General features: G+C 39.5%; 2 protein-coding genes across 4 annotated transcripts in view; one reads left to right on the top strand and one right to left on the bottom strand.

The window, feature by feature from the left end:
• Positions 1–353: 353 nt before the first annotated feature.
• Positions 354–12601, bottom strand: plaua (plasminogen activator, urokinase a). Of its 2 annotated transcripts, XM_060926110.1 has the most exons (12): positions 12547–12601; positions 4740–4911; positions 4087–4177; positions 3899–3968; positions 3624–3777; positions 3233–3330; positions 3080–3100; positions 2799–2976; positions 2554–2702; positions 2235–2375; positions 1237–1397; positions 354–1090 (listed from the first exon to the last, which is right to left on the bottom strand). In XM_060926110.1, the coding sequence occupies exons 3-12, from the start codon at positions 4138–4140 to the stop codon at positions 893–895; spliced, it is 1224 nt and encodes a 407-aa protein (XP_060782093.1). In that variant the 5' UTR covers positions 4141–4177; positions 4740–4911; positions 12547–12601; the 3' UTR covers positions 354–892. The 2 variants fall into 2 exon arrangements, with proteins under 2 accessions (XP_060782093.1, XP_060782092.1); XM_060926109.1 differs by lacking the exon at positions 12547–12601 and having other exon boundaries at positions 2554–2705.
• Positions 12602–12682: 81 nt separating this feature from the next.
• Positions 12683–19403, top strand: part of chuk (component of inhibitor of nuclear factor kappa B kinase complex) — a 30719-nt gene continuing 23998 nt past the window's right edge. The window contains exons 1-7 of one of the 2 annotated variants that reach the window (XM_060926107.1): positions 12683–13122; positions 13411–13515; positions 14555–14649; positions 16883–17000; positions 17122–17191; positions 17294–17382; positions 17475–17564. In XM_060926107.1, coding sequence (XP_060782090.1) covers positions 13411–13515; positions 14555–14649; positions 16883–17000; positions 17122–17191; positions 17294–17382; positions 17475–17564 — 567 coding nt within the window. In that variant the 5' untranslated portion in view covers positions 12683–13122. Of the gene's footprint in view, positions 13123–13144; positions 13251–13410; positions 13516–14554; positions 14650–16882; positions 17001–17121; positions 17192–17293; positions 17383–17474; positions 17565–19403 lie in introns of those variants that run through there. The other variant, XM_060926108.1, reaches the window with a different exon arrangement.

Here is a 19403-nt window from a genome sequence, read left to right as displayed (position 1 = left end):
CCAACTTTTTTGAGATGTGTTGCTGTCATGAAATTTCAAATGAGCCAATATTTGGCATGAAATTTCAAAATGTCTCACTTTCAACATTTGATATGTTGTCTATGTTCTATTGTGAATACAATAGCAGTTTTTGAGATTTGTAAATTATTGCATTCCGTTTTTATTTACAATTTGTACTTTGTCCCAACTTTTTTTGGAATCAGGGTTGTTTAGACACTGTACAAATAGCAAATGACTAGGTATCTTATTGCTTAAAAAGGTCATCAAACCTTGAAACAAAAATGTAAAGAAAGAACCCGCACACCTTTTATAAAAAATATATATTTTTAATTCAGAAATATAATATAAGCACAATATAAATATTTTAAAAAAAGCATACATTTTTGAAGCTCAGTATGCAACTAAAATGGAAAAAAACAAGAACTGGCATTTCTTCACTGGATTATACTGCATTCTATCCTTCATTTGAGATTCTGAAACCTATATAGGCCTACACACACAACACATATTCATTAAAACATTAATTGTTACTTAAAAATTATCCAAAGGGCAATTGCTTCCTATGATCTTTGGCACCACATGCAGCAATGCTGCTTGGGCATTAATTTGATTAAGATTATATTAAATAAATTAGATTATAAATAACTATAAATACTGTATATATTATGGAATCATATCATGTCACAAATGGTTCAGTCAGTGACATACTTTTTTTGTCAAAGGTCAAAATGCTACGTCATTGTTCCTGCAGGTCACTGTGTAAGGGCAACAACAGATGATATCTAGACAGTGCGATCACAGATTGGCATGTTTTCTCTAGAGGCTGGAGTCAAACCCTGAGTTAAAAAGCATTAAATGTGTAGCTTCACAGTGCTTACATTGTGTAACACAGTTAATTTTTCTTTGGGTACATGATGCCTTCAGTGAAGGGGTACAGGCCTGGTTGTTTTGCAATCCATTTGTTGTAGTTGGTGACTTTTGTGTAGACACCTGGTTTAAATCGTTTGGCACAACCATCTCCCCAGCTGATGATTCCAAAGAGAAACATTCGGCCATTCACTTCACACACCAGAGGACCTCCTGAGTCTCCCTATCATAAGTGAAAAGAGAAGTAATACAGTGAGAAGAGTAACATTACAATAAGTAGAAGTATTTTACACAGTATTTTATAATAGCATTTTTAATATAATCTTTTTTTTTTTAAATAATCAGATGTAGTAGTAATTGATATCATACATGACAAGCATCCTCTGTCCATTTGGGACTGGCTGCACAGAACTGGTTTTCCGTGACCATGGTTCCATAGTAGGTCTCCGTTTTGCAAATACTTCGGGAGAGAATCTGAACCTGAGCCTCCTTCATGAAGCCGGAATATGTGTAGTTACTCAAAGAATAATCTTGAACAAAGAAAGAAAAAAAAAGTGATTATAGTGCAATTTCATACAATTTGGCTGTAGATTCATTATTCATCAAATTATGTACGTATCTAACATCAAATGTACAGAAAGAAATTCCAGACATTAAAATTATATCTCTGCAAATCAAACCTGCATAACACTGAAAGAATTTGTATTTGTCTTTACAGCACTGGCATGTTGGCCAAATTATAACAGCTGTATGCTTAGGCCATTCACATCATGGCTTCCCACAGATTACACAGAGCAGGTGCCAAAACCCACAGTGTAAACATGCCCAAATATAATTTCTGAAGATACTTGGGGAGTAGGGCGGCACGGTGGTGTAGTGATTAGCACTGTTGCCTCACAGCAAGGAGGTCCGGGTTCGAGCCCCGTGGCCGGCGAGGGCCTTTCTGTGTGGAGTTTGCATGTTCTCCCCGTGTCCGCGTGGGTTTCCTCCGGGTGCTCCGGTTTCCCCCACAGTCCAAAGACATGCAGGTTAGGTTAACTGGTGACTCTAAATTGACCGTAGGTGTGAATGTGAGTGTGAATGGTTGTCTGTGTCTATGTGTCAGCCCTGTGATGACCTGGCGACTTGTCCAGTGTGTACCCCGCCTTTCGCCCGTAGTCAGCTGGGATAGGCTCCAGCTTGCCTGCGACCCTGTAGAACAGGATAAAGCGGCTACAGATAATGAGATGAGATGAGACTTGGGGAGTAATTCATTGTTCATTAGGTGTCATGTCATTAAGAATCCTCACATGCTTAGAAAAAGGGTTTTGTATATATGAATATTTAAAATAATACAGTATAATTAAATAATAAATAATCTGACTCACAATTCCTCTCTAGGCCATAGCCTGCAATTTTGCAGAAGGTTCCAGAAGGCATCATGATGTGAGCTGGGGGAAGACATGCTGTCCTCACTGAGTCTGTCTTCTGTGCACACTGTCCATCGCAGTTCTCAATCTGCAACAGAGCTGAACACACAAATAGCATAACATCATTAACACAAAGTGGACTCACATACGCTGTGGAGTCAGATCAGAACTATAAGCTGATAAAAAAAAGTCATGGATAAAGAAAGGAAATTGTATTCAATATGTGTGTATGTGTGTGTGTTTTGTCTGAACCTTTGTTAATTGGTTAAATGCGTACCAATATCATTGTTATAATTCTCTTCTGTACTGTCAAAGTCCTCATGAAGCACAAGTTTGGTTACTTTAAACTTTTGCTCTTTTTTCAGATCAGTTTGATTGGTGGCATCCTTTCCCAAGTAGACAGTATACTGGTCCTTGCTTGTTCTTCTGCTGTTTGAATCAAGTAAGCAATGCAACATTAATGCATTTCATACTGTTGAACATCAAATAAATATTATATTTAATCTGAGACACGTGACATACCTAAGACGGAAGCAGTGGGCTGCGGTGAGGACCCAGCAGGGTGCGATGAGTGTGCCTCCACAGATAAACGTGCCACGTTCAAAGATGGATGCCAGCCAAGGCTGAGACTCTACTGGAGTCTTGGATCCACCTATAATCTTAAAATTCTCATTTGGCCTTCGTTCACCACATGACGTTTCTGAAAGTTTAAAACATAGCTCTTACAAGAAGAACAGTGAAGATGTACAGTTTGAAATGTTACTTGAGTATTTGAAAAACTAGATTTGTTTAGGATGTCTTACCAGTGTCCTGAATTAGGGGATCTGGGTGGGACAAAATTCATACAGAAAAACATAGGAAGTAATAGTTAATCAGTTATTCTGTATATCCTGTATTAGTTCCATTATTTATACAAATATTAAAATAAAAATAATGGCACTTTTTTAAAAACTCACTTGTCTTTTCTTCACATTGTTGAATATCACAAAATTTGGGAAATTTCCGGATACCTTTCCTAACCCAGCACCATGGCCCAGGTTTGTTATTTGGATTTCTGCAAAAATGCCACAGATGAGTCACAATCACCACTAAGTGCAAATCTAGGAACTTGTTCTAATGCAAAACATGACTCACAGACTGATAGAGCAATCTTATGATTATTTTAGGGAAGAAGGATTTCTCACGTCTAGTTCCCACGCACAGTAACCATAATAGCTTAACTAATATATTCATTTTATTACCCAATTTTTCCCCCAATTTATTTATTTTTATTTTCAGAATACACATTTAAATGAAGGCAAAGGTACTTTATGGCACTTTACTTTTATAAATGATCTTGAGCACTACCTGCAGTAATTATGTGATCCAAGTCCTTTGGAAACAGCTTTCGGTCCTATCTTATAAATCTGATCCCAGTAGAGACATTTGTATCCTCCGACTGCTACAGAGGTAGTACCTCTGTATTCATTCCCATTACTGCCTTCAGCAAGGCATTCAACATCTGACAGAGAAGACAATGAGAATACCATTCAGGATGGTGAACATACCTAATTCAATCTAATTCAATTTGTTTTAAGGGGAGATGAGTTTATGACAGTGAGTTTAAAAAATTATAGACTTACCATGCTGTTTAACCTTTTTTACTGGTTCAATGGCATTCATTATCCATGGCCAATATTTTTGGTTAGATGGCTTAAAGAGGAAGGAAGGAAGGAAACCAGACAGAAAAAAGTCAATGACACAAAGTCTGATAAAATTAGTTCCTTAATTTTGGAAACAAAAATTAATAGTTCTGCTTTTTATTCCCCACCTCAGCAACATCATAAAGTGAACATGTCAGTAATAATGAAATCACCAGCCACATTTTGACCACAAACTGTTGTTTGACTTATATGGAGATTCTGAAACACACACACACACACACACACACGAAAACAACTGCAACTTTAATATTGTACACTGGAAACATCAGAAGAATGTTTTACAGAAGTATATTCGATAGATAGATAGATTAGATAGATAGATAGATAGATAGATAGATAGATAGATAGATAGATAGATAGATAGAATAAATAAAATATAAATTTGTGCACTTATTAATTTAGGTTATGCAACCAAGTTTAGTAAAAACAACTCAAAGAACAAAGGCAAACTTTCCGTTAAAATGTGTTGAATAAACTGCAGTTTAGCTTTGAAACTATTTGTCTTTTTCATCATGTTAAACATTGCAAATGAGATGGATATTCAAGACATTCATGAGCATTGCAGCAATATACTATTTCACAGTAGATATTTAAGGAATTTCAGTGCTGCTCTTTGCTGTAAGTTTGTACAATAGGTAAACATTTGCAGGAAAAAAAAACAAAGAAAAAAATTATTTTGTGCTCTTATACAAAATATAACAGTATATTTTTGAATGTCATATGTTTGAATGTGAAATAAAATATAAAAGCATATGCTTACCGTTCAGAAATCAGTTTTAGAGATTTTCCTCACAGTTGGTCCCTGGGGCTGTTTTTGCTCTTTGACTCGTCACTGGAAACTGGATGTTCCCTTTGATGCGACTGGTTTCTAGATTGCTGGTTGCAGACTTTATATTGTACTAAGAGCTTGTGGTTGGCTGTGAGAGGCGGGACTATAGGAGACAGTTTTTTTTAATAATAGGAGGCATGTGTATAGGATATACTGAAGATGGTAAGTGATGATTCATGAGATGTGAGTCAAGACACTTCCTACTTTCAATATTCTAAATATGTGTAGGAAGAAATGTTCCTAGTATTGATCTCTTCACTAATATTGACACCTTTTTTTGGCTAGTTCCTCATCTCATACAACATAATTTTTAATTATACATAAAGACAACGAAACAAATACTTGCCACAACATGCTTTACATTAAACACACACACACACACACACACACACACACACACACACACACACACACACACAGAGTTGTGGTCAGAAGTTTACATACAGTGACATGAATGTCATGGCAATATTTGGGCTTTCAGTAATTTCTTTTAACTGTTCTTTTTCTGTGGCAGAATGTACAGCATACATCTTTAATAAAAAAAAAACCACTAGAATGTAAAAAGTTTTAATTTTCTTTGAGTTTTCTGAAATCAACATAGGGTCAAAAATATACATACAGCACACCTAATATTTGGGTAAAATGTCTCTTCGCAAGATTCACCTTGACCAAACATTTTTGTTTACCGTGGACAAGTTTCTGGCAGAATTCTGGTTGGATATTTCATGATTCTTCATGGTAGAATTGGTAGAGTTCAATAAATTTTTTTTTCTTGACATGGACTTGACTTATAAGCACGGTCCATATATTTTCAATAGGACTGAAGTCAGGACTTGTTTTAAGCTTAATGTTAGCCTGCTTTATTCTCCACAACCAGCTCTGATGCGTGTTTGGGTTCATTGTCCTGTTGCAACTCCCAAGTCCCAAGTTGTGTTCAAGTTTCTGATGGTTTATGCTGAAGAATTCTGAGGTAGTCCTCCTTCTTCATTATTCCATCCACTTTGTGCAATGAACCAGTTCCACTGGCAGCAAAACAGCCCCAGAGCAGTTCAAAGAAATTACTGAAAACCCAAAAATTCCAATGACATTCATATCCAAGATGACATTGATGTCACTGTATGTAAACTCCTGACCACAACTGTGTGTGTCATATATATATATATATATATATATATATATATATATATATATATATATATATATATATATCCTGTGTAGTGATATTGGGTACAGCAAAAAATAGAACTGAGCCTTTTGCACAAATAGATTATAAGTCATGCAATACACAATATGCTTAGGAACGCACGTTTGTATATATTTATTTTGACCTTGTTTGTAAACTATCAGTGACTCAGCTGTTCGGGACAACCTAGGTGCCAGAACAGAGAAGAGCCTTGATGCATGCCTTCCGTGTACCCTGAGAAATGGTAGGACCAGTCCAATAGTGCTAGATGATCAGAAGGAACATGGTGCAGTGCAGGGTGTGATAAGTGCTTTGAGGTAAGTGGGTATTGCTCTGGTTTTTTTGCTTTGTTGGCAAGCATCAGTGTTTTAAACCTGATGTGGCAAGCTACAGGAAACCTGTGGTCAGCGGTTTCTGAAATACTCAAACCAGCCCATCTGACACCAATAACTACCCCATGGTTAAAGTCTCAGAGATCACACATTTTACCTATTCTGATGTTTGATGAGAACATTAACTGAAGTCCTTGACCTGTATCTGAATGAATGCATGCACTATGCTGCGGCCGCATGAGTAGCTGATTAAATGACTACATGAATGAACTACTTGAGTTAATCTGGACTTATATAAACAGCATTAAGTATTCATTCTTTCCTGCTGTGCTGTTGTTTATGGTAATATGGGATAGAGATACGGGGATTTTCAGGACTGAGTGATCATGAAGCCAAATGACATCATTGTGTCCTCACTGGAGACGTGTAGGTGCTTGCATGTATTTCCTGTTCAGCATATCATAAAAGTTCCAGGGTTGCATTTAAAGATTGAACTTTTTGTTTTGTTTTTAATTTACTGTATGCCGTTTGTTAATTAAAATTTTAACAATAATCAGTTTAATGTATATAGTGTCTTTCTGAAACCCAAAGTCACTTTACAGTTACAAAAACAAACAGGAAGAAAAAAAAAATCAATAAACACACAAAAGTGTAACACAATAAAAAAGAAGGAATTTAATATCTAAAATATAATACCAAACTTTGTTTAGAAGAATTAGCTCAAATGCATTAATTTTCAAGTAAAAAGCATTGTGATTTGTGAAACTTCTGCTTTCTATTGATATGTCACAAAACGTAGTGACAAAAGCCTTCAATGTATTAGTTATTATATGATATAGCGAGGGAGCAATTTTATATTTTAAATTCCTTCTTTTTTATTGTGTTAGGATTTTGTGTGTTCATTGTAAGCAGACAAATAGCTTGTAGGTGTGAAATCCTTATCATAGAGTTTCTATTAATTTTGTCTTTAGTCATTGTTAGTTGGTAACTATATTTGGTATACATAAAACATTTTATAATACCCATGCCTTTTCATATTAGCAGTGTATTCTTTATCATAAGGAAACATCTTGAATGTTCAGTGAACCAATCTGTCATCATCCTGTCAAAACAGACTCCCTGTGAAGCTAATAAATCTATATGTGAAGATAAATGAAAACTGAACAAAACACATGGGTAGATTAAGGCTGCAGAACTGTACCACCTTTTTTTTTAAACATATTTTGAAATCTGTCTGTGGTATTTTTGAGAAGGGGCGGCATGGTGGGTTCTAGCCCAGCGGCCGACGAGGGCCTTTCTGTGTGGAGTTTGCATGTTGTCTCCGTGGGTTTCCTCTGGGTGCTCCGGTTTCCCCCACAGTCCAAAGACATGCAGGTTAGGCTAATTGGTGGCTCTAAATTGACCGTAGGTGTGAATGTGAGTGTGAATGGTTGTCTGTGTCTATGTGTCAGCCCTGTGATGACCTGACGACTTGTCCAGGGTGTACCCCACCTCTCGCCCATAGTCAGCTGGGATAGGCTCCAGCTTGCCTGCGACCCTGTAGGACAGGATAAGCGGCTGCAGATAATGGATGGGTGGTATTTTTGAGAAGAACAATCTTCTTGAGTAAAGATGCAACTTCTTAAGACAAATGTATTATAATTAAACAGGAAGTCTGGTTATACAGTATATAATTGCTAGAATGATATCCCTATGAAACATTGCGATAGAAAAGTAATTTAAAACAGATTTTAAAATGAGTTTTAAGTCGTAATTCTCCCTTGTAGTCCTATCAAAATAACTGCTGTGTGATCTGTACCTCACATGCAGTCTTGATTGACCCCTTTGTTATTTTGTTTATTGTTTAGTGCCTCTGCCCAGACTCCCTTTATAATCCACTATCTACTATTCCCCCACGTAGACTCTTGAGCCTATACACATTTTAATCCAAACATATACTAAAGGATAACCAACATCCTGCTATACACTATACAGGAAGGAGGATTAGATGGGTTAGGCCTACTGTATGGTGCCTTTCATTCAGGCTTAGGCCTTTCGATATGAACATGGATTGAGTAAACATGTAATATACTTAACATTTTAAATAGACAGACAGACAGACAGACAGACAGACTGACTAACTGACTGACTAGTTGATTGATTGATGATTTGAACCCTCAGTGGAAACTTTTACAACAGTTCCAAACACTTTGTAGCTGGTTAACAAAACATGCATACAATGCACGTGATTATAGCATTATTTTTGCACAGGGATTGTACTATTAAGGATGTTCAGGACGTCATCGGTTCACTCAAATTCGACTAAGGAGTCATTTCCTTCCTCAATTGGAGAATCACTATTTACATGAAATCGGAAAAGGGTGCCACTTCCGATTCCTAGTCTTGGGCCGGTATCTTGTTTATCCGTGGCACAATTATCTGTCATGACATGGCACAAAGACCTCATTTCCTTTAGACTACTTTGTAAAGTGTAATTTTAGTGGAAGTGTCTCAGGTTGGGCGGAGGATATAGAAACCAGCAAACAATTGTTCTTATGCAAAACATGACTCACAGACTGATAGAACAATCTTATGATTATTTTACAAAGTTTGGGTGGGGAACTTTACAAAGTTATGTCCGTCCATCCGTGTTTTTGTTTCCGGGCCATATCTTTAAAACTACTGAAGATATCTTCAGGGGCGGCACGGTGGTGTAGTGGTTAGCGCTGTCGCCTCACAGCAAGAAGGTCCAGGTTCGAGCCCCGTGGCTGGCGAGGGCCTTTCTGTGTGGAGTTTGCATGTTCTCCCTGCGTCCGCGTGGGTTTCCTCCGGGTGCTCCGGTTTCCCCCACAGTCCAAAGACATGCAGGTTAGGTTAACTGGTGACTCTAAATTGACCGTAGGTGTGAATGTGAGTGTGAATGGTTGTCTGTGTCTATGTGTCAGCCCTGTGATGACCTGGTGACTTGTCCAGGGTGTACCCCGCCTTTGGCCCGTAGTCAGCTGGGATAGGCTCCAGCTTGCCTGCGACCCTGTAGAACAGGATAAAGCGGCTAGAGATAATGAGAAGATATCTTCATGACACTTTGTATACATATCAAGCAACATGTGAACTTGTGCCTTTTGCCATTTTGGATTTTTGAAAAAAAGTATTTTTCAAATTTTTACATAAAAAATAGATTTTGACTTGGTTTCTAAGAGCAGTGTTTGTTTCCGGAGCATATATCCAAAACTATTCATGATACAGATTTAAAACTTGGTAAACATGTTAACAAGGTGATGTAGATGTACCTTTTCATACTAAGAAATTTGAGAAATTTTAATTTTTCATGTTTCCATGGAAACAATTTCAGACTTAGTCTTTCAGGTTAGTCTTAGGGGTAGGTTTTGTTTCCGGAGCAGAACTTGAAAACTATGAGTGGTATGGTCTTGAAAGTTGGTATATGTGTTGATTAAGTAATATACATGTGCCTTTTGACACTAAGATGTGAGAAATTTTAATTTTTAGCTCATCTGGACCAAAGGTCCGGTGGGTTTATGCCATGGGCTGCTGAGGTCAGTGTAAAGAGGTAGGGTTGGCTTCCTGCAGCAGAACTTGAAAAATGTGACAAATAATATCTTGAAACTTGATATATAGTTGGTATATAGGGTGGGGGATATAGAGGACTCTGTCTTCTTGTTTCAGTTTCCTATGCCTATTAGTGTTATTAATTTGGTAAGATTGGTTGACTGGGGAATTGTGTAACAGAGTGAACAAGAGAATGTGAAATTAATTTCATAATTTTACATAAAAAAGTGCAACATTTATTTCCAACTAAAGATGAGTGAACTTCAGAAGTACATGCCAAATATAGCTACAGTACTGACATGGTGTTGTGGGAATGACTCAGATTCTAAGGTACTCTGTAACGTATATTCCTGCTTATACAGTACCTTGAAAAATATTCATACCCCTTGAACTTTTCACATTTTTCCACCTTACAACCACGAACTTAAAAGTTTTTTATTGAGATTTTATGTGATAGACCAACACAGAGTAGCACATAATTGTGAAGTGAAACGAAAATGATAAATGGTCTTCAAAATTTTAAACAAATAAAAATCTGAAAAATGTGGTGTGCATTAGTATTCAGCCCCCCTGCGTCAATACTTTGTAGAGCCACCTTTTGCTGCAATTACAGCTGCAAGTCTTTTGTGGTATGTCTCTACCAGCTTTGCACATCTAGACACTGAAATTTTTGCCCATTCTTCTTTGCAAAATAGCTCAAGCTCAGCCAGATTGGATGGAGAGCGTCTGTGAACAGCAATCTTCAAGTCTTGCCACAGATGCTCAATGGGATTTAGGTCTGGACTTTGACTGGGCCATTCTAACACATGAATATTCTTTGATCTAAACCATTCCATTGTAGCTCTGGCTGTATGTTTAGGGTCATTGTCTGGCTGGAAGGTGAATCTCCTTCCCAGTCTCAAGTCTTTTGCAGCCTCCAACAGGTTTTCTTCCAGGATTGCCCTGCATTTAGCTCCATCCATCTTCCCATCAACTCTGACCAGCTTCCCTGTCCCTGCTGAAGAAAAGCATCCCCATAGCATGATGCTGCCACCACCATGTTTCACAGTGGGGATGGTGTGTGCAGGGTGATGAGCAGTGTTAGTTTTCCGTCACACATAGCGCTTTGCATTTAGGCCAAAAAGTTCAACTTTGGTCTCATCTGACCAAAGCACCTTCTTCCACATGTTTGCTGTGTCCCCTACATGGCTTCTGGCAAACGGGACTTCTTATGCCTGTCTTTCAACAATGGCTTTCTTCTTGCCACTCTTCCAAAAAGGCCAGATTTGTGGAGTGTACGACTTATAGTTGTCCTGTGCACAGATTCTCCCACCTGAGCTGTGGATTTCTGCAGCTCCTCCAGAGTGATCATGGGCCTCTTGGCTGCTTCTCTGACCAGTGCTCTCCTTGCTCGCTCTGTCAGTTTAGGTGGACGGCCATGTCTTGGTAGGTTTGCAGTTGTGCCATACTTTTTCCATTTTTGAATGGTAGATTGAACAGTGTGGAACGGCACGGTGGTGTAGTGGTTAGCGCTGTCGCCTCACAGCAAGAAGGTCCGGGTTCAAGCCCCGTGGCCGGCGAGGGCCTTTCTGTGCGGCGTTTGCATGTTCTCCCCGTGTCCGCGTGGGTTTCCTCCGGGTGCTCCGGTTTCCCCCACAGTCCAAAGACATGCAGGTTAGGTTAACTGGTGACTCTAAATTGACCGTAGGTGTGAGTGTGAGTGTGAATGGTTGTCTGTGTCAGCCCTGTGATGACCTGGCGACTTGTCCAGGGTGTACCCCGCCTTTCGCCCGTAGTCAGCTGGGATAGGCTCCAGCTTGCCTGCGACCCTGTAGAACAGGATAAAGCGGCTAGAGATAATGAGATGAGATGAGATGAGATTGAACAGTGCTTCTTGAGATGTTCAGAGCTTGGGATATTTTTTTATAACCTAACCCTGCTTTAAACTTCTCCAGAACTTTATCCCTGACCTGTCTGCTGAGTTCTTTGGTCTTCATGATGCTGTTAGTTCTTCAGTGTTCTTTAACAAACCACTGAGGCCTTCACAGAACAAGTGTATTTATGCTGAGAGTAAATTACACACAGTAGGACTCTATTAACTAATTAGATGACTTCTGAAGGCAATTGATTGCACTGGATTGTATTTAGAGGTATCAGAGTACAGGGGGCTGAATACTAATGCACACCACATTTTTCAGATTTTTATTTGTTTGAAATTTTGAAGACCATTTATCATTTTCGTTTCACTTCACAATTATGTGCTACTCTGTGTTGGTCTATCACATAAAATCTCAATAAGAAACTTTTAAGTTCGTGGTTGTAAGGTGGAAAAATGTGAAAAAGTTCAAGGGGTATGAATACTTTTGCAAGGCACTGTAGTTCAGTGTTTATTGTCATGTGCACAGTAAGGACATGTTCTCTTGCACTATGAAATTCTTAGTTTGCTGTCCACCATGAATGCCAATTACAAATAAATAAATTGGCGGAAGAAATAATACAAAGTAAAGGCAACGTAGTGCAAAATAAAAGCAAACAAACAGTATAGTACAAAATAAAGGTAAATGTAGTGCAAAATAGGCAGTATAATACAAGAATAAGGCAATGACCGGACATATAGCAGCGAAAAAGGGCAGTAATGTGCAAATAAATGTAAACGGTTAGGAATGCACACGTCAAACAAGCACAGTACATTATTTACCTGCGACGATGATCTGATCTGGCATCAGTTTAGCTTCTTCTACGGTGGTTCATAAAGACGTTATTTTGTGTCGGGAAACTGGTCCCAAATCAGTTACAAATGTAACTAAAGCCTACATTTACACTACGCATGCGCACTACACTTGTTTCGATTTCGACTCGGGTACTAACGTTAGCTAGGTAGCTTGTCTGTCTTGTTGTTGTCGTCAACAGCGTATAATAGAGAATTCTTTGTTTTCCGTATTAATTTATACCTAGTTTGTGACTAATCTTCATTTTAAAGGGCTTTTCTTTTACAAATGGTGTCATGGGAAGCTGACCTCGCTAGCTAGGTCGCTAGTTGTAGTTAGCATCATTGCTAATTGACTGGCTGCGGGGCGTAACATCAAGTTGTTTACGTTTAGCTATCGAAGTCAGCTAGCTGTTTCTCAAGTTGTCCTTCAAAGGTCTCCTTTCAAAATGAAATGGATATCGTAGTTATTTTCTATGAAACAACACATTCAATTATTAAGTTCTTCAAATTTCGGCTGGTTCCATCAAGCTAGCAATACAGACTGGTAACTCAAGCTTAGCAAGGGTAAGATCATGGAAGCTAACGTTGGCTAGCTAGCATTGACATTAAGCCTAAAACACTGAAAGGATAACGTGTGCTGTGAGCTAACTTGTGATTAATGAAGTTCTTGTTGGTAATATGTTAATAAACAGGTAATTAAAATGAGCTAGCTGCAATGTTTTACCTTAAAATCCTTCTGTATAGAGCATCTGATATATGCAGCTTTTGCGATAAAGGTTGTCAGAAACAAGCTTGTGGCAGAAATGTCAATTCTCAAATGAGTAACAGATAATTTATTTGTGCTATGAACAGATGGAGAAACCACCTTTCAAACAGACTCAAGTCTGTGGAGCCTGGGCTATGAAAGAGAGATTGGGAACTGGTGGCTTTGGGCATGTCTATCTGTATCAGCATCAGGTGTGTAATTTAGATTTGATTTATTTACTTGTCTTAACTGTTCCTTTCTCTTCAACATTCAACTAAACTGTCTAATTCTACTGCTGTATTGCTTTCAGTTTTTCTGTGCTTGATATGATATTGATCTGATACTGATCTGAGATCCTCTTAGTAACCAACTGTGTTCCAGCTTCTGTTGTATTTTATGAGAAATATCAGTGGCAGATGTTCTTTAATACATTTTGTGTCTTGGATACAAAATCTGTGTTGTGTCTGTCAACAGCATACCTAATCACATTATAAAACGTGTCGGTGGATGGGATCAGAAAATTTCTAATCAGACCTGAGCTAATGTTTCGGGACAGCACCAGCCCCAATACCAGTATTAGATCAGATTAGATTAGATAAGATAAAACTTTGTTGGTCCCTTTGGGAGGGTTCCCTCAGGGAAATTAAGATTCCAGCAGCATCATTACAGATAAACAGAGAAAAGAAATAGAGAAAGCTTTTAGATAAATTAAAATAAATTAAGTATTTACATATACAAATATAAAAGAATAAGATATGGGGAAGAGAGGAAGGGGGGCGCAGCAGGAAGGATATTGCACATTGTCCGGTATTGCTTATTGTTAGGCTAGGCTACTGCTCCTCCCCGTTCTCTGTCCTCCTGTTACCCCTCCTCCCCCCAGAGAGGAGTTGTACAGTCTGATGGCGTGAGGGACAAAGGAGTTTTTGAGTCTGTTCATCCTGCACTTGGGAAGGAGCATTCTGTCACTGAACAGGCTCCTGTGGTTGCTGATGACGGTGTGCAGAGGGTGACTGGCATCGTCCATGATGTTCAATAGTTTGTCCATAGACCTCTTCTCTGCCACCGTCACCAGAGAGTCCAGCTTCATGCTGACCACAGATCATGTATTGGATCTGTAATTAATTTCTTAAGCATTCATGGTGCAGTTGTGGTCTGCTGGGTTACAAAACAGAATCTTTTGTATTTGTTTTGTATAAAAATCTAATCAAAGCCATTAAAATAAGTGATAATTTTTTCCCCCATTTTATACAGGAAACAGCTGAGAAAATTGCTGTGAAACTTTGTCGGCTTGAACTCAATGCAAGGAACAAAGACAGATGGAGTCGAGAGATCCAGATAATGAAAAAGTATGTGTGAATGTGTGTGTGTGTGTGTGAGATCAGCCATAACATGAAAACCACTGACAGACGAAGTGAATAACATTTATTATCTCATTACAATGGCACCTGTCAAGGAGTGGGATGTGTTAGGCAGCAAGAGAACAGTCAGTTCTTGAAGTTGATGTGTTGGAAGCAGGAAAAATGGGCAAACGTAAGGATCTGAGTGATTTTGACGAGGGCCAATTTGTGATGGCATAGCACAGACTGCTGAGAAATTTAATGCTGGCTAAAACAGAAAGGTGTCAGCATTAAGTTTTTCAGCAGTTTGTGCTACAGTAGCTCTTCTGTGGGACCGGACCATATGGACTAGCCTTAGTGCCCCATGTGAATCAGTGAGCCTTCGACACCCATGACCCTGTCCCCGGTTGTCCTTCCTTGGACCACTTTTGGTAGGTACTAACCACTGCATACCGGGAACACCCCACAAGATGTGCCATTTTAGAGATGCTCAGACCCAGTCATCGAGCCATCACAATTTGGCCCTTGCCAAAGTCGCTCAGATCCTTACGTTTGCCCATTTTTCCTGCTTCCAACACTTCAAGAACTGGCTGTTCTCTTGCTGTATAATATATCCCATCCCTTGCCAGGTGCCTTTGTAATGAGAGAATCAATGTTATTCACTTCACCTGTCAGTGTTTTTAATTTTATGGCTGATTTGGTGTGTCTGTTTGTCATGTTATGTGGACACGAGTGTTTTACTGGGAAATACACCACTCGTATTCTTCATGTGAGCTACATCTGGGACATGCAGAACCAAAACCATGATCTAAATCTCTATATGTCATTTGTGAGGAAATCGATTAATTTTGATAAACTTGGGTACTTTTTGTTTGTGAATGTGTCTATATAATTGACAGATTCGCAAGCAAAATATATTCACTCTGATGTTTCACTCCGATGATCTCAGTCATCGGAGCAAAATATCAGAAGTTATTATACATACAGGACACTTTTTGATGGAATAAAAACATGTTCTATTCCCTTCTAGCGGCTTTCATTCATTTGGTTTGATATCATGCAGTATTGTTAGCATATCGCTTATTCTACATGTATTATGTCACTCAACCTAACGGAGAATGAGCACTGAATATGGTTTACGATATTACATGGTTGTCGAGACAACATGATGTCACATGTCGGAGCTGATGCGGATATTCAATGAGAGTTTTCTGCTGTGCATGCTGACGGTGCCCGCAATAAACTGTTGCAGTGAATTGAAAATGCCATAAGATACGTATTACACACACAACTTCTGCACTAGTGAGCGACTGACAATTTGTAAACAAACATGGCTGCCAGGTTTGCTTCGTTAAATGCAGAAGATTTTGAGAGAATTTAGAACTTTGATTTTTTTACATGTACATTGGATTGACCCCCTGTTCTTAACTTTTTGTAAAATCTATAATTGTTCCGTTGAATGTGTATGTATTATAATAATATTGGCTGCCTTTTTTCGTGGTATATCAGATTTATTCCATTCAGCTAGCATGATCTTGAACTCGTCTTCAACTTGTTCAATATCATGCTAGCTGAATGGGCGGCATGGTGGTGTAGTGGTTAGCGCTGTCGCTTCACAGCAAGAAGGTCCTGGGTTCCAGCCCAGTGGCTGACGGGGGCCTTTCTGTGTGGGGTTTGCATGTTCTCCCCATATCTGTGTGGGTTTCCTCCGGGTGTTCCGGTTTCCCCCACAGTCCAAAGACATGCAGTTAGGTTAACATGGGATGGCCTTGGGCTGAAATGCCCAAGAGTGGCAGTGCGAACATATGCAGCAGCTAAGCTCTCCTATGATGATGAACAAAATTTCATTCTACATTTGTGCTGTGACAGTAAAGGCATTCTATTCTATTTCACAAAAAAAAGCCAGCCAATATTATTTAAATATGTCACTCAGATCCGCAATGTATGTCATATGAAAAATGAGTTTTTACACAAGAGAAGATAAACTTCATATCTTCAGGTCAACATATCCTCACGCCAACGTGTGAGGATATGAAGTTTATCTTCTCATGTTGAAAAGATAACACACACCACAAACAATTTTAGACCTGGATGATAAAACAATAGTGATATGTGCCGCTGATAGATGCTTCATCAATAGCAGTAATAAAATTGTTCAATGGAATGTCTGATATTCACTTAAATGCATAAAAGGCAAACCACCAGTTTTTACTACTGAATAGTACTGAATTTCTCTTGGTAGGTTGAACCACTTGAACGTGGTGACAGCAAGGGATGTACCTGAAGAGATGAAACACATTGCCTTGAATGACTTGCCTCTTTTAGCCATGGAGTACTGTTCCAGGGGAGACCTTCGTAAGGTGCCCTGATACATACTTTTATTTTGTTTATCTTATCTGCAGTGCTTCAGATTATTATAATCGGGCTTGGAAAAGGTGGCCTTTTTTAATGCTGTTATATCATCACTTTTTTTTATTGTAGTTATTAAGCAAACCTGAGAATTGCTGTGGTCTAAAAGAAAGTGAGGTGCTCAGTTTACTCAATGATGTCGGTAATGTATTACGTTTGAGTCAACACCTTCCAGGTTTTGCAGTATTTTCATAGTTTATTATATAAATTTGTGTGGAGCTAAAGCCATTATTGGTATTAACAGGTTCAGGAATTCAGTATCTTCATGCAAACAAAATCATTCACAGAGACTTGAAACCAGAGAATATTGTACTTCAGGAAATCAACGGAAAGGTATCTGTTTGTTCGTTTGTGTATATATATATATATATATATATATATAAACATCTGTAAAATGTTCTTACTCTGGGTACTTGTGTTTTTAGCTGGTCCACAAGATAATAGACCTGGGCTATGCAAAAGATCTGGATCAAGGGAGCCTTTGCACATCGTTTGTGGGCACTCTGCAGTATCTGGTGAGTCTTTCATAGTATCAGTATCACGTCTTGAGATGTGCCTGAAACCTGGTTCTGATCTGAAATGAGTTACATATTTTAAAATATGGTGTACTGATAAAGACTGATGTGCATGGTTCTGCTGCTGGCTCTGCAGAATTAGTTTTTTTCCCCCTTGTCCGGGTCACTTAGATTTACGCTTACCGTTACAGTATTTAGCAGATGCCCTTATCCATAGCAACTTATCCAGATTAGTTGAATAGAATACCAATAAGTTAAAATATTGTTTGCTTTCATTATTAGGTTAATAAATCTTGGAGCAAATGTGTTAATAAAATAATGCTAATAATACTGTACTAATATCAAGTTGTTACATGTAGCTAGCTAATTTGTGACCGCAGGAACAGGTGTGAAATATGTGAAGGCATTTTTCCTTATGTACAGTAAACAAAGCCATGCTGATTCTGTTCCTTATAAATTATGTTTTGTTTTCTTACACAATAATGAGTAAAGTACTAAACCAATCTGCAGTATTAAAGTGCATATTCTGGACCAATTTCGTTTTTTTTTTAATATGAAAGTATGTCCCTTTACACACTCATCCAGAAGGGTAATTTTGCACAAGGCCATCTGTCTACAGCAGAAAAAAAATGCGTCAATGTTTGCCGGAAAATTCAAATACAAAGTTTTTTCAGAGGCGGACCAATTCGCCTCAAATGGCTTGATTTCAACTGAATTTTTCTGGTATTACACAAGGTAAAAACATTCCAGAGAATGCAGAATGTTACAGATATTTGACCAAAGTTTAATATAAAATGGGAGAATTACATTGATCTACCCAACCACGCCCCTCCAGGTGTCACTGCCGTCACCCACGTGAGCATTGAAGTCCTCCAGTAGAACAATGGAGTCCCCAGTCTGAGCACCTCTCAGTACCTCTCCCAGGGACTCCAAGAAGGCCGGATACTCTATACTGCTGTTTGTGCCTACGGGCCGAATAACAGCAAGAGCCCCCTCCCCAATCCGATGGCTCAGAGAGGCGACCCTCTCGTTCACTGGGGTAAACTCCGAGACATGGCGGCTGAGCTGGGGAGCTATAAGCAAGCCCACACCAGCCCGCCGCCACTCACCATGGGTGACTCCAGAGAAGTGGAGAGTCCAGCCCCTCTCGAGGAGCTGGGTTCCAGAGCCCGAGCTGGGTTCCAGAGCCCAAGCTGTGCATGGAGGTGAGCCCGACTATCTCTAGCTGGTACCTCTCAACCTCCTGCACAAGCTCAGGCTCTTTCCCCCCCAGTGAAGTGACATTCCATGTCCCAACAGCTAGCCGCTGTGTCCGGGGATCAGGTCGTCGAGGCCCCTGCCTTGGACTGCCGCCTAATCCACACTGCACCGGCCCCCTACGGCTACCTCTGTGGGTGGTGAACCCACAGGAGGTCGGGCCCACGTCACCACTTCGGGCTGAGCCCGGCTGGGCCCCATGGGCAAAGGCCCGGCCACCAAGCGCTCGCATACGAGCCTCAACCCTGGGCCTGGCTCCAGGGTGGGGCCCCGGCTGTGCCATACCGGGCGACGTCATGGTCCTTGATTGATTCTCCATAAGGGTTTTGGTGAACTGCTCTTGGTCTGGCTTGTCACCTAGGACCTGTCTGCCTTGGGAGACCCTGACAGGGGTGTAATGCCCCCGACAACATAGCTCCTAGGATCATTCAAGCACACAAACCCCTCCACCACAATAAAGTGGCAGTTCTAGGACCCGAGTGGTGTTTTGTTATTGGACTTCTGTGCTAGTCACGGTTTGTCCATAATGAACACCATGTTCGAGCATAGGGGTGTCCATAAGTGCATGTGGCACCAGGACAC

This window comes from Neoarius graeffei, chromosome 7 (genome assembly GCF_027579695.1).
Source record: "Neoarius graeffei isolate fNeoGra1 chromosome 7, fNeoGra1.pri, whole genome shotgun sequence".
NCBI lineage: Eukaryota > Metazoa > Chordata > Actinopteri > Siluriformes > Ariidae > Neoarius > Neoarius graeffei.
The sequence above is the reverse complement of the archived record's forward strand: the minus strand, read 5'-3'. Positions and strand labels throughout refer to the sequence as shown.

Bases quoted from the DNA above. Each gene is read 5' to 3' on its own strand.
- plaua (XM_060926109.1), bottom strand. From the start codon at position 4,140: ATGTGGCTGGTGATTTCATTATTACTGACATGTTCACTTTATGATGTT. The intron at 3,331-3,623 runs GTAGTGCTCAAG...GCATTTTTGCAG, and splicing joins GGATCACATAATTACTGCAG to AAATCCAAATAACAAACCTG. The intron at 1,398-2,234 runs GTGAGTCAGATT...TCTTTGTTCAAG, and splicing joins CTATGGCCTAGAGAGGAATT to ATTATTCTTTGAGTAACTAC.